Genomic DNA, 16225 nt, shown 5'->3' with positions numbered 1-16225 from the left:
TTTGCTATTTAAAACCTGTCCCTGCCTTCTGACTCTCTGTTCATTCCTCCAGCACAGCCGGTTCCTTGATGCTGCCTGCCCTGCAGGCCTCCTGAGCTCTTCAGTAAGTTTCACTTTTTCATCTTACATGAGGGGCACAGCAGAGTTCAGGGATGTCATTGTGATTTCTGCCTCACAGACCAGAGCAGCAGAACCCCTTCTACTTGACAGGTTCCTGAAGCTGATAAAACACCTTGCAGTGCAATCCAGGGTAGATGACTGTCTCAAAAAGTACAGCTTGTCACTTCTCAGCCTATCTAGTTGTGCTCTGCAAACTGTGTTATTTCAAGTATCTTCAATTGTTATAGAAGAACAGCTTAGGTTGGAAGGGACCTCAGAGATCATCTATGCCAGCCTCCCTGCCATGGGCAGGGACACCTCTCAACTAGACTCAGCTGCTCAAGGCCTCATCCAGCCTGGCATTGAATACCTACAGGGAAGAGGCATCCACAGCCTCCCTGGGCAGCCTATTCCAGAGTCTCACCACCCTCATATTGAAGAACTTCTTCCTAATATCCAGTCTAACTCTGCTTTCCCTCAGCTTCAAACAGTGTCCTGTCCTAGACACCCTCATGAAAAGCCCTTCTGCATCTTTCCTATAGGATCCCTTGAAGCATTGCAGTTAAAAAATCTTCTGCAGTGTAAGTAGGTAAAATCATGGTGTCAGAGGTGGTCTGGGCCAGGCAAATCTGAAATCTGTACAAGGCAATTTTGATACTAACTGCAATAAAACATAGAAGTGGTGGCCAGTGGGCTAGGTGTGATGATTTGGGAGGAGTCAAAGCTGCATTTGTAAGAGTCCTGCCCTAGGCTGATAGAGTTTTTTGGAGGCATTGGCAAGAAGTAAAGATGTTCAGGTTCAAAAATCAAAGTGAACTTGATAAAAAGGCTTTTTAGGGAAACTAAGGAGCAGTAATGCAAGAGGGAAGGCCTTTGCTTGAGTAAATGACAGATTAAAAGGGAGGATCAAAGGGGAGAAGGTCAGTTCTCAATTAAAGGAGGGTCCCAGCTGAGTTCCACAGAGATCTGTGCTGTTCAGCACATTGCTAAGTGGTATCTGTAAGAGGATGAGCAATTGGGTGAGCAAGTTTGCTATGAGGAAGAGAGTCAGCACTGGAGAGCTCTAGGACACATCTGTGAGGTCTTTTCCAACCTTGTTGATACTGTGACACTGGAGTGCTGAGGACTGTGCTACAGAATGTGTGATGGAATCAGTGTAGGTAAATGAGGATGCCTGAGAAGCACTGGGCTGAACTGGGCTGGTTATGTGTAAGGTTATGAGCCTGAGCTGAGTATTGCCATTGAGGAGTAAGATTTGGGAATTGGAATTGATGGTGCTGTGAGAAGCACAGGATGGAAGGGCTTGGAAGCAACCTCTAGAGGTCATTGAGTCCAGCCAGTCCCCCTGCAGGATCACCTAGGGCAGGTCACACAGGAACACATCTAGACAGGTCTGGAAGGTCTCCAGAGGAGACTCCACAACCTCTTTGAGCAGCTGGCTCCAGTGCTCCATCACCCGCACCATACAGAAGTGTCTCCTCCTGTTGAGGTGGAACCTTCTGTGTTCTAGCTTGTACCCACTGAGCCTTGTGCTGTCACTAGGTACCACCAGAAAGAGCCTGGCACCTTCATCTTCAACACCCACCCGTCAGATATTTACAGGCATTGATCATATCCCCTCTCAGCCTTCTCTCCTGCAGACCAAACAGCCCCAGGGCTCTCAGCCTTTCTTCATCGCAGAGATGTTCAAGTCTCTTAATTAACATCCTCATAAATGGTCACTGAAATTTGCTTACACAGAGACGTGCAGATTATTCTTGGGGGAGGGGATGGTGGTGGTAGTGTGATTCCAAAATCCATGAAAGCACTGCTGCAGGTTTTAGCAGTAATTACAGCATCAGCGTGGTTTGTGTGGCAGCCTCTCCAAAGGGTTTAGCCAAACATCTCTGCAGTGCCATAGAGATTCTTGAGAAGCCCATAAAACCCACAACGATCAGATGGGTTAGCTCTAGGCAGCTCTCACTTCCCTTGATTTAGTGTCTCATCAGGAATCCTTTGGAACACTCAGTAACCAAAAACTGAGCTCTCAAGATTTAAAGTAGACCTAAGTAATTTGAAACATGGAAAGCCCACAAAGAGATGCTGGAGAGTATTGTGATGGTTTCCCCCCCCCCCCCCTTCTTTAAATTACAGACTGTGAGGGCATGATAAAATAAACTTTGGTAAGTTCATGTTCTGCTCTTCCAGAGACTTAAGAAGGGAGAAAAAAGAAGAGGCAGGCAAGATAAATTCCCCCCTCTATATTCTGCAAAGGTTGTCCAATACTCTTTCTAGTGTTGCATGTCCTAAGAATGAGCTACTTTCTAATAATTAAGAAGCTTCTTGTCCAGATATTATGACTATAGCACAGCTTTCAAAAGCTGATCATGAGATAAACCAGGTTGTACTAAACCAGCTCTTTCTGTAGATGTGACTGTTTTGTGTGCTGGTGCCTGTCCCATGGCAGGGTTTTTTCTCTTTGAGTACTTTATTAATTAATAGAAGTTACTTAAGCTTAACATGTTTCCTACTAGAATCTGTTTACTGCTTAGAGGAAAGGGGTTTAATCATAACTTGGTTTGGGTTGGAAGGGACCTTAAAGATCATCTCCTTCCACCTCCCCTGGTGTGGGCAGAGACACTTCCCACTAGCCTAGATTGCTCTGTTTAGCCTGGAGAAGAGGAGGCTCAGGGGTGATCTTATTACTGTCTACAACTACCTGAAAGGGCATTGTAGCCAGGTGGGGGTGGCCTCTTCTCCCAGGTAACCAGCAATAGAACAAGGGGATACAGTCTCAAGTTGTGCCAGGGTAGGTCTAGGCTGGATATTAGGAAGAAGTTCTTCACAGAGGGAGTGATTTCCCATTGGAATGGGCTGCCCAGGGAGGTGGTGGAGGCACCGTCCCTGGGGGTCTTCAAGAAAAGCCTGGATGAGGCACTTAGTGCCATGGTCTAGTTGATTGGATAGGGCTGGGTGATAGGTTGGACTGGATGATCTTGGAGGTCTCTTCCAACCTGGTTGATTCTATGATTCTATGATTCTCAAGGCCTCATCCAACCTGGCCAGGGAGGGAGCATCCACAACCTCCCTGGGCAACCTGTGCCAGTGTCTCACCACCCTCACTGTAGAGAATTTCTTCCTAATCTGTAGTCTAAATCTCCTCTCTTCCAGCTTAAACCCACCCCCTCTCATCCTATCACAACAAGCTCTTGTATAAAGTCCCTCCCCAGCGTTCTTGTAGTGCATTTGTTCCCCTGCTCCCCATATTTCACACTAGTTTGGAGGGGCTGGGAGGGTTCTGCTCAAATCTGTGCCATTTCAGCAAGTTTCTCTTCAAAACCAAAACCTGAAACTAAACAACAAGGACTTGGTTAAAATTTTGTGCTGCTGAAGCATCTCAGTTCTTGCATTCCTCTACCTTCTCCATAATGTTCTTTGCAGCCTAATCGTTGTTCTGCACAGTCGCTACCGGTCCTGTGCTGTCACTGGCAGCAGCCCGCAGGGGTTGCCTGGTTGTAGGTTCAGTGCTTTGTGTTAGGCTGTTTCCCTCAGGGGCGAAGTCTTCTGTGTTATCTCCAACTCGATCTTTGGTTGCACCTGAGATTGTTGGATAGGTGTTCTCACTGCTCTGCCCACATCATTCCATTTCCCCCCAGCAGCTTCACTGGCAGGTCTGCTGCTTGCTTGGGTCTGGTAGTGTCCTCCTGCAGCCTGTCTTGCCACGCTGTGTACCCCAGGCTAGGGGGTTTGGAAGTGTCCTCCTGCAGCCTGTCTTGCCACGCTGTGTACCCCAGGTGAGAGGGTTTGGTAGTGTCCTCCTGCAGCCTGTCTTGCCACGCTGTGTACCCCAGGCTAGGGGGTTTGGAAGTGTCCTCCTGCAGCCTGTCTTGCCACGCTGTGTACCCCAGGTGAGAGGGTTTGGTAGTGTCCTCCTGCAGCCTGTCTTGTCACACTGTGTACCCCAGGCTAAGGGGTTTGGAAGTGTCCTCCTGCAGCCTGTCTTGCCACGCTGTGTACCCCAGGCTAGGGGGTTTGGAAGTGTCCTCCTGCAGCCTGTCTTGTCACACTGTGTACCCCAGGCTAAGGGGTTTGGAAGTGTCCTCCTGCAGCCTGTCTTGCCACGCTGTGTACCCCAGGCTAGGGGGTTTGGAAGTGTCCTCCTGCAGCCTGTCTTGCCACGCTGTGTACCCCAGGCTAGGGGGTTTGGAAGTGTCCTCCTGCAGCCTGTCTTGCCACACTGTGTACCCCAGGCTAGGGGGTTTGGAAGTGTCCTCCTGCAGCCTGTCTTGCCACGCTGTGTACCCCAGGCTAGGGGGTTTGGAAGTGTCCTCCTGCAGCCTGTCTTGCCACGCTGTGTACCCCAGGTGAGAGGGTTTGGAAGTGTCCTCCTGCAGCCTGTCTTGCCACGCTGTGTACTCCAGGCTAGATCTTGAATCCACACAGATGGATTCCTCTGAACTCAGCTGCCTGCTGTGAGAAGTCCTGAAGTTCAATATAGGATAATTACAGCCTTGCATGTATTTAAAAACAAAACAAAAATCTTCTCTCCAAACACTGATTTATTGTCACAAAGGAAAGGATTTCTTTTTTATTTTCTGTTTCCACTCAATCCTGTCAAATGTAGCAAATGTTGCTGTTGTTCATACAAACTTAGCCCCTTGGTGTGCACTTTAAGTTCTTTGCTTAATAACAGCTCTGCAGAGGTTGAGATCCCAGCTAATTGTAGGTGTAGCATTGCCCTCATCTGGAGCCACTGCTTTGTGCTTTTGTTGTGTTCAGAAGGTGATGAATAAGAGTACCTGACCTTCCTGCTTCATTCTCTTCAGCATTTTAACCACATCTGGTGTTTATCTTGCTTCAGTTTCCCCTGATACAGTTATCTTGCCATGCCTCTAATGGACTGTCTCTGAAGGGCATCAGCTTTTTGCTGGGATGACTTCAGATGTGTGGTGGGAACTGAGTACCAGAAGCATTTCAGAAGAGATGTTCAATACTGTTGAGAGGGCGTTAGAATGTTTGAAAGAGAATTTGGGACAGGAAATAGTCTGTAAATATCAGTAGTGGAGGCCTACATTTATGTGGCTATCTGAAATACTGTCCAAGTGTCATGAGCCACATTACTGGAAACACCATGCCAGTGAAGCTCTTCCCTGCTGTGATAGGGGAAGGTGTTGAGAGAGGCATTGCATGGCAACTGATTTATAAGGGTCTTGCTGAGAGAGGGGGTGAGGAGCCAGCAGCATTTTCTCTCTGAAACAAGGTGATTTGGGAACTTGTAGAAGCAGAGGTGAGGGTTGTGTCCCCTCTCTCACTCATTAGTTAGCATTCACATTTTCCTTGGGTACTGGAGCTGTTTGTACCTCCTGCTTGCGTGGGCAAAGCCTCAGATAAATGCTGCTCAGCTGTCAGAAGTGGAGCTGGTTTCTCTGAAGCACTTTTGCCTTTGCTAGGTGTTCAAGGACACAGGTTTGCTGACGTTCTTGCTTACCAGCAGAGGAGACTGGGGCTGAACGTGGTACCAAAAGGAAGAATAATTTACTGGAGTGACTGGGAAGTGGGAAGGGAAAGCAGTGTGTGTGTGTGTGTGTGTGTTACGTTACTCCAGAGCTCCTGCCAAATGCCTTCAGCCTGTGGTGCCATGTGGGGTATGTTCACCCTTACAGATCTGGAAGAGTTGGAGGGGATAAATCTCCCCATTACACCGAGGCACTATGCCTGTGTCATCCAGGAGGCCTTCTAGCAAGAAAAGGAAGACGTGCTGCAAATTTACAGAAGGATGGTGGCAAGGAGAAGGGAGATAAAAGGGAAATTCCAGCAAGGCCCTCTGGATTTGCTCAGGCACACCAAGACTTGCCCTCTATTGGGATTTACCTGTAGCATGCACATCATTAAGAGGCTTTATTAATTTTTTTTTCCTTGTAATTAATTTTATTTTCCTTTGCAGGTCACCTTTTAAGCTGCTATTTCCTGTATAATTAAGCAGAATGAAGGCATTAGGTTCTAGTAAAGTTGGGCTTAATCCAGAAATCTTCTCTTACTCAGTCCTTTCTGAGTAAGAAACTCAAGTCCGAACCCAGCGTTTCACACCTTTTGCTGCTATTCCTAAATGATTTGTGGTCTGTGCATTTTTGTTTGTTTCATTTTGAAAACTCCTTTGCTTTTTCATCTCATTTTATCTCTTTGTCACCGTCCAGCATAGTGTTAGTTGAAATGATGTGTAAGTATCCTACCAGTTGAAGTGCACCACTGCGCTGCTGGCAATGCAAGAACGATTGATTTCCTCCAGTGTGTCGTTAACAGTCCAGAATGTTCTGTGCATGGGTTGGGTCTCTCCCTTTTAACTTTTCCTTTCCAATTTCTTTCCAACCCCCCCCCCCAAGTTTTGCCTCATCCCAGCCTCTCTGAGTGTCCTGGTTTTGCTGGAGTCTAGTCCATTCTTCCTTTTGTTTTTCAGACCAGTAAAAATGGGAAGTACTGGATTCTGGTTTCCTCCAAGAAGAGTCAGCGGAACTGGTTAAGACCAAAATCTGAGGACTTTAGTGGGCAAACATCAGGTGTGCATTGAACAGAGGCTGCTTTAATCCTTCTCTTAAGTATATGCTGCTTTAAAAGTAGTAGTATAAACGAGTTTTTATTGTGTGATGTGTCTGTTATATTCAATACTGCATATAATCATTCACCCTGCAGTTGTGAAAGCACCAGTAAGAGTGAGGATTTTAAGTGATAAATGTGTTGAGACACAAACAGGCAATATTACTCATAAAAATTCTTTCAGCTGGTCTTTGGAAAGTGTAATATTTGAGGATCAGTGGTTTTTAAAGTTTAATCTCCATTGCTCAGTCTATATATCCACAAGGGGGGAAAAAAAAGAGATCAATACTAAAGTTCTTAATTGCCTCATCTGTTAGAAATGGTACCGAGGTAATAATAGTGCATACTTGGTTCTCTGTAAAATGCTGTCATTGCCAAAGATTGGATCCACACAGTATTTATTCTAGTGATGCAATTTGAAGGACACCTACAGAGAGTTCAAAATCAGCTTAATTAGTTTTGATCAGGGAGAAACAAAACCTGGATTCTTCATCTGTGTGAATGTTCGGAGTTACTTCTGGTATAGAGCAGCTAGGCTAGCTGGAGTGTGGGGATGGCAGTAATGTTCTGTTGGCCTGTGTATAGGATGGCCTCCAGCCTGAGGTGTGATCTTTGCACTGAGTAAAGGAGTGAGAAGGTGTCAGAGTTGTGGATTTAACAGCTAAGCCTTGTATGCTGTTCCACAAGCACTGCTTTGGACTTCCCGTCAGACCCTGCCTATCGCCCTTCTGCATGGCCTGACGTGTTGCATCTCCCCGGCTTGGTGCATGTCCTGTACCCCCACCCTGCTCCCAGCATTGCCAGCTTGTCCCTATCCCTGTGCCCTTAGCTATTCCTAATGGCTTTGCAGTGCTTCCTGCGCCTTCCTGGCTCTGCAGCCCCATCCTAGTCCTGCCTGTTGTCCCTCTCTGTGTCCTGCCAGCAGTGCCTGCTTCCCTTGCCACCAGGTGGGCACAGAGGCTGCTTGCTGCTGAGCTCTGCCCCAGCATGATCACACTAACCACACTCTAACCCTTGCAGCAGGCTGTCGAGGCAGGTAGCTCCTCTGCTCTTTGCTGCTAGCACTGCCCTGTTTGGGACTAGGCATGGATTTGGCAGGGAGGGCAGAGGGGCCTTGGCCCCGCTTTACCCCATTGAGACTGCAGCGAGGGCCACAGCTGCTGGCTGTGTGTGGAGGGTCTCACACAGGTGCCTATCTGAGGTTGGACTTTATGTTTCTCCCTCTGAACTTCATTTGTCAGGAGAGCTTAGGCTAACCCAGGATTTCATTCTTTATTCAGGCCAATATGCAGAGTGTGCTCCTTTAGAAGAAAGCAAAGTTAGGTTTATTACCAGATTCTGATGAAGGTGTATGTTTGAAAGAGATCTTGAAATCCACAAATAGAGCACAACTCTGATGTGAATCAGACCCTGCTTTTGGTCACATTGGTGGCTTCATTGAAGTCATTGGAACTGGTCTTCATTTACTTCTGTTGTGGAAAACTACTGCTCCCAAGTCTCCTAACAACTCTCCCAATTTTTCACTTATGAACCAGATAGTTGATTTAGGAGACACAAAATAAAGTTAAGCTGATACTCTGAAGACCTGTGTGTTGTTCCCACTCATGGAACTGATGCCTCCAGGCTTTGTCCTGTGAGTGGGAATGAGCCCAGGACAAATCTGAAATCCTAAGCCCTTAAAGAAGCACTTTTCCTGTCACTGGCTATCTTTAGAGAGGTTCCACAGAAAACCTGGGGGAGTAGAGGTGGCTTTGCAAAACTCCTAGCCCAGTGTAACCTGCCACTCAGGGAGTTCAGGGCTGAAAGGCAGCAGATTTCTGTCTTGGTGTGCCACTGCTTCTCTCCTCTTGTAAAGACAAGGGAGAAGCTCCGGGGAGGAGGGAGGAAGAGGCATAGCCAAAGACGTACTCTGTGTACACGTTTTGAATGGAGATCTCAGGCCGAAGAGGTCATAAAACAGAGACATTACAGAGGTGCATCCCACTCACCTTGCCCTGCCCCTCCTGCCTTGCACTGAGCAGAACACAGACCTTCCTTCCTTCCTTCTCTCTGCCTTCCAGGGCTGCGCTGGGGCTCTCGCAAGGACCCATTGCGCCTGGGCGCTGCTCTCCCCTCGGGAGTGAGTGTTTGGCTCCTTCCATCTCTGCTGAGCCTCCAGAGAGGAGAGCTGAGCCCAGGAGCCACTCAGCCTCCCCACACTGCCAGCAGGGATGAGTCCCTTTGGATTGTCAAGGGAGTCGTGTTAGAGTGGGAAGCAGCTGCAGCCTGGTGCTGCCTGCCCTGCTCCCAGCCACCCAACTCCACCTGTCCCAGCAGCTGCTGCCTTCCCCTGCCCTGCTGCTGGGGGCTGTGGCGGCTGCCAGCCGCTGACCCCGACCTCAGTGCTGGCCAAGCCCAGCCACCTCTTGAGTGGCTGCCCCACCAGAGGCTGCAGTGGACAGCAGCTGTGAGCTGTGACAGCAGGATAAGGGGTTGGTGTGCCACTTTTGAGGCCAAATTTTGGGGCTTTCTGGCCCTGCCAAATGCTTGTGTTGAGTACCGACCTCCTGCCCTCCTCCTTCTTGCCCCTGCTGCCTCAGACCTCTCTTCCTGCAACAGGTAGCATTGGGTTTGGGTATCTCCAGTAGCAACTGTGCTCTGCTGATGGGAAAAAGCTTTCAGCTACCCCTGACAGAGGAGGGCTGTTGAGTGCCCTGTAATGGCAGGTGCCCAGTTGCTGCTAGATGTTACCAGGTGATGAATCTAAAGCTGTTCCATCACAAGTCAGACACGAGCATCAGGCAGCTCCTTCAGCTGAAAGCCTCTCACTTAGCTGACAGGTTGCAATGCCCCAGCAGGGCTAAGAGCCTTTATCCTGACCTACCCAACATCTGAATGCTGACAGCCCCTACCTCTTGCAGGATAGCATCAAGAGGATGGGGGTCTCAGTGAAACCCTGATCTATTTAATATACCCCCAGTCTGGGGGGTTCTGTCATCAGCACATCGAGCGGAGGGTTAGCAGAGGGTAAGCTCACATCAGGATTTCACCTGGCACTGGCAATCGTTGTGTGCATTAGAGTAGATGTGCAGGAGCCACAGGAACAGGAGCTTTGCCCTCCCCCAGAACTGCCAGCATGGGTACTGCCACTTCTCACGCAGGGTTTCAGACATGTGGAGGCTTCCAGGTTTTCACTTGCTAACCGTGTGTGTGCGTGCGTGTCTGTGCAAACTCCGCGGGTGGGGATGTAGTCCCTTTGAAATCCGAAGCTGCCAAAGCTGTCTGGGTAGGTCTGCTCCTTTGCCTGATGCCTCCCCTAGTTAACCCGAGAGAAACTGCTCTCCATCAGTGCTTGAGGGGAAGGCTGCGAGGTGCGATTTGAGGGGCATATGTGGATCTGTTCATCCTGAGCAATGCGTTGTAAAGAGTTGCAGCAAAGGGTGTAAAAGCAACCTGCAGGTATTACGTTAGACCAGCTGAAGCTAATTTTATTTTGAAGTTTTATTCAGAAGCATCACATAGCAAGTAAACATCAAATCCTGAGTTTAGTTACAAACTAGTTGTTTCTTATTTTTTTTTTCCAGTCCCCTTTTGCTTTCTTTTACGACCACATGAAACTTGAGAAGCCATCTAAAGCTAAATCATTTAGTGGAGTTGGGCAATTCCCAAGTGTCCAACAAGAAGGCCTGGTTTAGGCTGCGATGGCCACTGTCATTCCTGGTGATTTGTCAGAAGTAAGAGATACCCAGAAAGTCCCTTCAGGGAAACGTAAGCGTGGTGAAACCAAACCAAGAAAAAACTTTCCTTGCCAACTGTGTGACAAGGCCTTTAACAGTGTTGAGAAATTAAAGGTTCACTCATACTCTCACACAGGAGAGAGGCCCTACAAGTGCACACAACAAGACTGCACCAAGGCCTTTGTTTCTAAGTACAAATTACTAAGGTATTAAACTCTATTTATCTTTCAGATTCTATTCTCTATTTTATGTTGGCCGTGTTAAGCCGTGTAAAAGTATATATTTGTGTACGCCTTCAGCCGATTGCAGAGAGGATGTGTTAATTTAAAAGTAGCCGTGGGATTGTTTCTAGCATCCTAAATTACCTAAGTTTGCAAGCTAATGTCTTTTGATTTCCTTTCTTGATTTGTTTTCTGCTTTTGTTTTCTGCTTTTGTTCGTTTGTTTTGTTTCGTTTCTTACTTTTAATGAGCGTAGAATTTTCGTTTGTGTAAGGAATTGTCACGAGAGAGAGAGAGAGAGAGAAAGAAAGGGAGAAAAAAAAGTATGGACTGAAAATTTTTCTTGGCTATGGACTTTTACACGAGTACTTTCATACTTGCCCCTATTACCCCTGTTACAGTAGCTAAAACCCACCAAAGCTAAAGTGTGGAGTTAAGAGAAATGGCTTGCGGTTGGCTATGCTTAAATATGTCAAACTGTCCTTTGTAGTGCTGTGCTTTCAGTTAAAAACGAAACGAAGGTTGCCTTGCAAAGCAGCCCTTAGTAGCGTAGCCTTTAGCTGCCATTAAAAGCAAAGAGAAAATGAGCACGGGTGTTTTTTGATCCAAATAATTACTTACAGAATATATCTGTGTTTAAAGGCATATGGCTACTCACTCTCCTGAGAAAACCCACAAGTGTAATTATTGTGAGAAAATGTTTCACCGCAAAGACCACCTAAAGAATCACCTCCATACACACAATCCCAACAAAGAGGCCTTTAAGTGTGAAGAATGTGGAAAGAACTACAACACCAAGCTGGGGTTCAAACGCCACCTGGCCTTGCACGCGGCGACCAGCGGCGACCTCACCTGTAAGGTATGTTTGCAGACTTTCGAGAGCACGGGCGTGCTGCTGGAGCACCTCAAGACCCACGCGGGCAAGTCGTCGGGTGGGGTGAAGGAGAAAAAGCACCAGTGTGAACACTGTGACCGTCGGTTCTACACCCGCAAGGATGTCCGCAGACACATGGTAGTGCACACTGGAAGAAAGGACTTCCTCTGTCAGTACTGTGCACAGAGATTCGGGCGGAAGGATCACCTCACGCGCCACATGAAGAAGAGTCACAACCAAGAACTTTTGAAGGTCAAAACGGAGCCAATGGACCTTCTAGATCCCTTTACCTGCAACGTTTCTGTGCCTATTAAGGATGAGCTGCTTCCAGTGATGTCTTTACCTTCCAGTGAACTGACATCAAAGCCATTTACAAACACTTTGCAATTAAATCTCTACAACACTCAGATTCAGTCCATGCAGAGTTCTGCGTCTGCACACCAAATGGTTGCCACATCGCTGCCGTTGGGCATGCCTTGTCCCATAGACATGGAGTCTGTCCACCCTTCTCACCAGCTCTCGTTGAAATACCCGCTCGGTACTACCTCATACGCAATTTCTATGCCTGAAAAAGAACAGCCATTGAAAGGGGAAATCGAAAGTTACTTAATGGAGTTGCAAAGTGGTATGCCTTCTTCCTCCCAGGATTCGCAAGCCTCTTCATCAAAGCTAGGTCTGGACCCGCAAGTCGGGCCGCTAGATGACGGGTCCGGGGAGGTTTCCCTTTCCAAGGGCTCCGTTCCCATCAGCGAACCTCTAAACACCCCATCGTTGGACTTCTCGCAGCTGTTCAACTTCATCCCTGTCAACGGCCCTCCCTACAACCCTTCCGTGTCGGTGGGGAACCTCGGCATGAGCTACACGCAGGAGGAGGCACACTCTTCTATGGCTCAGCTTCCACCGCAAACCCAGGATCCGCAGGATCCTAGCAATAGTATAGGGCTTGGGTCTCTGCACTCGTTGTCGGCGGCTTTCACGAGCAGTCTAAGCACAACCACCACCCTCCCACGATTTCATCAAGCTTTCCAGTAGGATGTACAAAGCTGGCTTGTTGCTGTCTATCTGTAGAAATGCCTTAGGTGACCATTTTTAACTTAGTGCCTACAAGAAGACATTATCACTTTCTCTGCTTTTGTACAGTACCAATCTCATGAAGCCAGTAAGAAATCTAAATTAACTTTTTAAAAACAGATGTTTTGAAAGTGTTTTTATTCTCAGCTGTGTTTACTTTGTTGTTTGTTTGGTTTTGGTTTTTTTTTTTTGGGGGGGGGGAGTTGCTGTTGTTTTTGGGGGGGGGGGTTGTTTTTTAAAGTCTCGTTGTATGGTTTTCATTTCCTTTCACTGCCAAGTGACACATTTGGAATCTTCAGTAGAAAGTTAATCCCCAGCAGAACTCTCAACACTGAGCTCTTTTGTTTTAAAAACCTTTTCACCCACACCAGCTTTTCTCTTTGGGTGGTGTCTCAGTGGTGGAGTTGCCATTTGCACCTCCCACCCATATCACAGAATTGTCAGAGTTGGAAAGGACCTCGAGGGTCATCCAGTTCCAACCCCCTCCCTGCCACGGGCAGGGACACTTGCCACTACATCAGCTTGCCCAGAGCCGCATCCAGTTTGGATGTGGAAACGTCTTACTCTTTGCAAAGAATCCAGTAGCACAAATCATTGAATCACAGAATGCCTTAGGTTGGAAAGGACCTTTCACAGAATCACAGAAGGTCTTAGATTGGAAAAGACCTTCAAGCTCATCAAATCCAATCATGAATTTCACACTGACAAGTCCTTGACTAAACCAAATCCCTTAGCACAACATCTAATCACTATGAATTGCTATGGTTGGAAAGGACCACCAGGTCCAACCTTCATCCCAGCATCCTTCGTCACTAGACCATAGTGCTTTCATGGTCATCTGTTTGCTATTGGCAAGGTCTTGTAATGACAGGATGAGGAGGAATGGGTTTAAACTGGCAGAGGGGAGATTGCAACTGGATGTTAGGAAGTTCTTTGCAGTGAGGGTGGTGAGCCACTGGCACAGGTTGCCCAGAGAGGTTGTGGAGCACAGAATCACCCAGTGTGAGCAAAGATTACATTGGGTGATTCTGTGCTCCCCGACCTCCCTGGAGGTGTTCAAGACCAGGTTGGATGAGGCCTTGAGCAGCCTGTTCTAGTGGGAGGTGTCCCTGCCTATGGCAGGGAACTGGCTGAGCTTTGAGGTCCCTTCCAACCTAATCCATTCTGTGATTCCACGATCTAGTCCAACACCCACACAATGAGCAGGGACTAGATCAAATTAAAGCTTCCTCGGGGGGGGGAAGGAATGGTGAAAAGATTCTTTAGTCCATTTCCAACCAAATGCTTTTCCCAGCTGGTGGCAGGTCTGATCTATTCTGTGATGACAAATTGAAATTTTATAAATAAAATGTACAATTCAGATTTTTTTCTGAACCCTCTGTGTGTGTATATATAGAAACCCATATATATATATATATATAAAATATATATACACATGTACATAGAGCATTTTGACTTGTATTGAAGTCAGTACAAAAAGGTGTTAAGAATGTTGCCACTTTCTGGCTTAATTCCATTTTTTTTTTGGGGGGGGGGGGGGTTGGGTTTGTTTTGTGTGGCCTACTCCACAGAGTTTTCAATAATAAATTTAGTTGAGTTCTTTCAAAACCAGTGGCTGAAAAGAATTTTAACAGAGAATCTCTGCTTGCCTAAAAGGTTTCAAGTTGAATTTGGAACTGTGCTGTTGTTTGTTTGTGCTCTGCTAGGGGGAGAAGAGGCAAAGCGAACCTTGAAACAGCAAAGTGTTGCGATGTAGTAATGCAGAAGATTTTTGTCACAGCTGTTTGGGGGTTTTGTGTAGTTGTTTACTTCTTAACTCACTCTTTGGTTGGGTTGATTTTTTTGTTGTTGTTGTTGGTTTGGTTTGGTTTTGGTTGGTTGGTCTATATCTTTTTAGTAGCCTAGAAAGAGAACTGCATAGGAATCTCCTCCCGGTAGCGTACTCAGCATTTGTAGGCATCAGTCTTCACCCAGCCACCACCACCAAAGGGTGGATTAAGTCCAGCCAGAAAGTGTGTATCTATTTTCAGTTCCAACCTAGTGTGCAGTCAGAGAGTGAATGTAAATTTGCAAGTATCAGCTTTTTTGGGGGTTGGGTTTAGGGTTTGTTATTTTTCTTTTATGGGATATTTTGGGGGGTTTGGGTGGGGTTTTTTTGGTAGGTTTTGGGGTTTTTTGGTAGGTTTTGGGGGTTTTTTTTGGTGGTTTTGGGTTGGTTGTTTTTTCTTTTTATTGGCATGCTCTTTTCAGTTGTGTTACACGGTGTGTTATGTCCTCCTAAGCAACAGTTTAGATGTTGATCACACTTTCTACACCTGGGTACTTGGTTAGGGGACTTTTTGCCCGTCGCCAAGATTTAAAGACAGGACTCTTAGGAGTGAAGTAAAAGCATATTGCTTACACCACTTTTACCTAATGCAATATATTACTATTCCCCAACCCCTTAATAACCAAAAGAGGAAAAAAAAAAATAGATATATATATAACTCCCCCCACACCCTTACCCCTGTGATGCATGGAAGCAAAGTAGATTTGCTGTCCTTTCAGCAGTAACCTTCTTTTCCTTGTCATTTTCGTACAAGGAATTAAATAAACAGCGATCAGGTGTGTTAGTATCAGACAACAATCAGGCTCCATCCAAGGTTTTAAGTGGTTAAACTAACTCCACTTCACAGAAACAAAAGTTGCTCCCATTTAAAGGAGCTCCTGCTCCAGATGTTTTATCAGTAGCTCCTACTTTTTTTTTTCTTTTGGAGGGGGTGGGGGGATTGTTTTGGGTCGTTTGGTTTGAATTTTTCATTCTAGGAGCAATATGCAGGTGTAGTTTTACTCTTTTGTACATGATGTTTATTTAAATTTTATTACTGAAAGATAACAGCTTTTTATAAAGGTGTTTTGTGTGTTCCAAAGGCATTAAAAAAAAAAAAACAAAAACAAGGAGAATACCTTTTGTGGGCTTGGAAATTCTGCAAAACTCCTCCTAGGTTTTGAGTTCAGGAGCACGTTGTCTCAAAGAGGGCTTTTAGCTCTGCTTCATGACTGCTTCCTCTGGTTTCTGTGAAACAGATTGCTTGCTTGCTCACATCTTTAGTTGAATGATTTGTTCAATATTGCTTTTTTTTCCTCTCCTTTTTTTTTTCCCTTCCCCCTCCCCCCTGTTATTTTTTTTTCTTTCTCTTCACCTTTCTAAAGGAAAGAAACACAACAGATGAACAGAGCACAAGGTAAATGCAACCAAATGTAACTCTAGTTCAAAGCAACAATCGTTAATGCAGCTAGGAAGAACTTGGGTTTATTCCCAGTCCTTTCAACCAGTCTGAGCTGAAGAGAAATGGGCTTAATTCCTCCAGTGGGTTATGTCCTGCCTGGAGTCACAGAGTCATAGGGGCTGGAAAAGACCTCCAGAGATCATAAAATCATAGAATGGTTTGGGTCGGAAGGGACCTCAAAGCTCAGCCACTTCCAACCCCCGCCATAGGCAGGGACACCTCCCACTAGAGCAGGTCGCTCAAGGCCTCATCCAGCCTGGCCTTGGAGGGAGCATCCACAACCTCCCTGGGCAGCCTGTTCATGGAGTCCAAGCCCAGTCGTGCCCCTGCGGCGAAGGCGAGTTGTGAGTGCTCAGCACCCTGCCGCCAGCCCAGCAGCATGGCCGGGCAGCCTCTGGCACACACA

At 46.7% G+C, this 16225-nt stretch overlaps 1 protein-coding gene across 2 annotated transcripts in view; it reads left to right on the top strand.

Moving 5' to 3' along the window:
* PLAG1 (PLAG1 zinc finger) overlaps positions 1 to 12669 on the top strand; it is a 45572-nt gene extending 32903 nt beyond the window's left edge. The window contains exons 2-4 of one of the 2 annotated variants that reach the window (XM_064170520.1): positions 6533 to 6632; positions 10233 to 10591; positions 11248 to 12669. In XM_064170520.1, coding sequence (XP_064026590.1) covers positions 10350 to 10591; positions 11248 to 12511 — 1506 coding nt within the window. In that variant the 5' untranslated portion in view covers positions 6533 to 6632; positions 10233 to 10349 and the 3' untranslated portion in view covers positions 12512 to 12669. The remainder of the gene's footprint in view (positions 1 to 6532; positions 6633 to 10232; positions 10592 to 11247) is intronic. The other variant, XM_064170521.1, reaches the window with a different exon arrangement.
* Positions 12670 to 16225: the final 3556 nt, after the last annotated feature.

Source organism: Pogoniulus pusillus, chromosome 34 (genome assembly GCF_015220805.1).
Source record: "Pogoniulus pusillus isolate bPogPus1 chromosome 34, bPogPus1.pri, whole genome shotgun sequence".
In the NCBI taxonomy this organism is placed as follows: domain Eukaryota; kingdom Metazoa; phylum Chordata; class Aves; order Piciformes; family Lybiidae; genus Pogoniulus; species Pogoniulus pusillus.
This window is presented reverse-complemented; position numbering and strand designations above follow the sequence as displayed.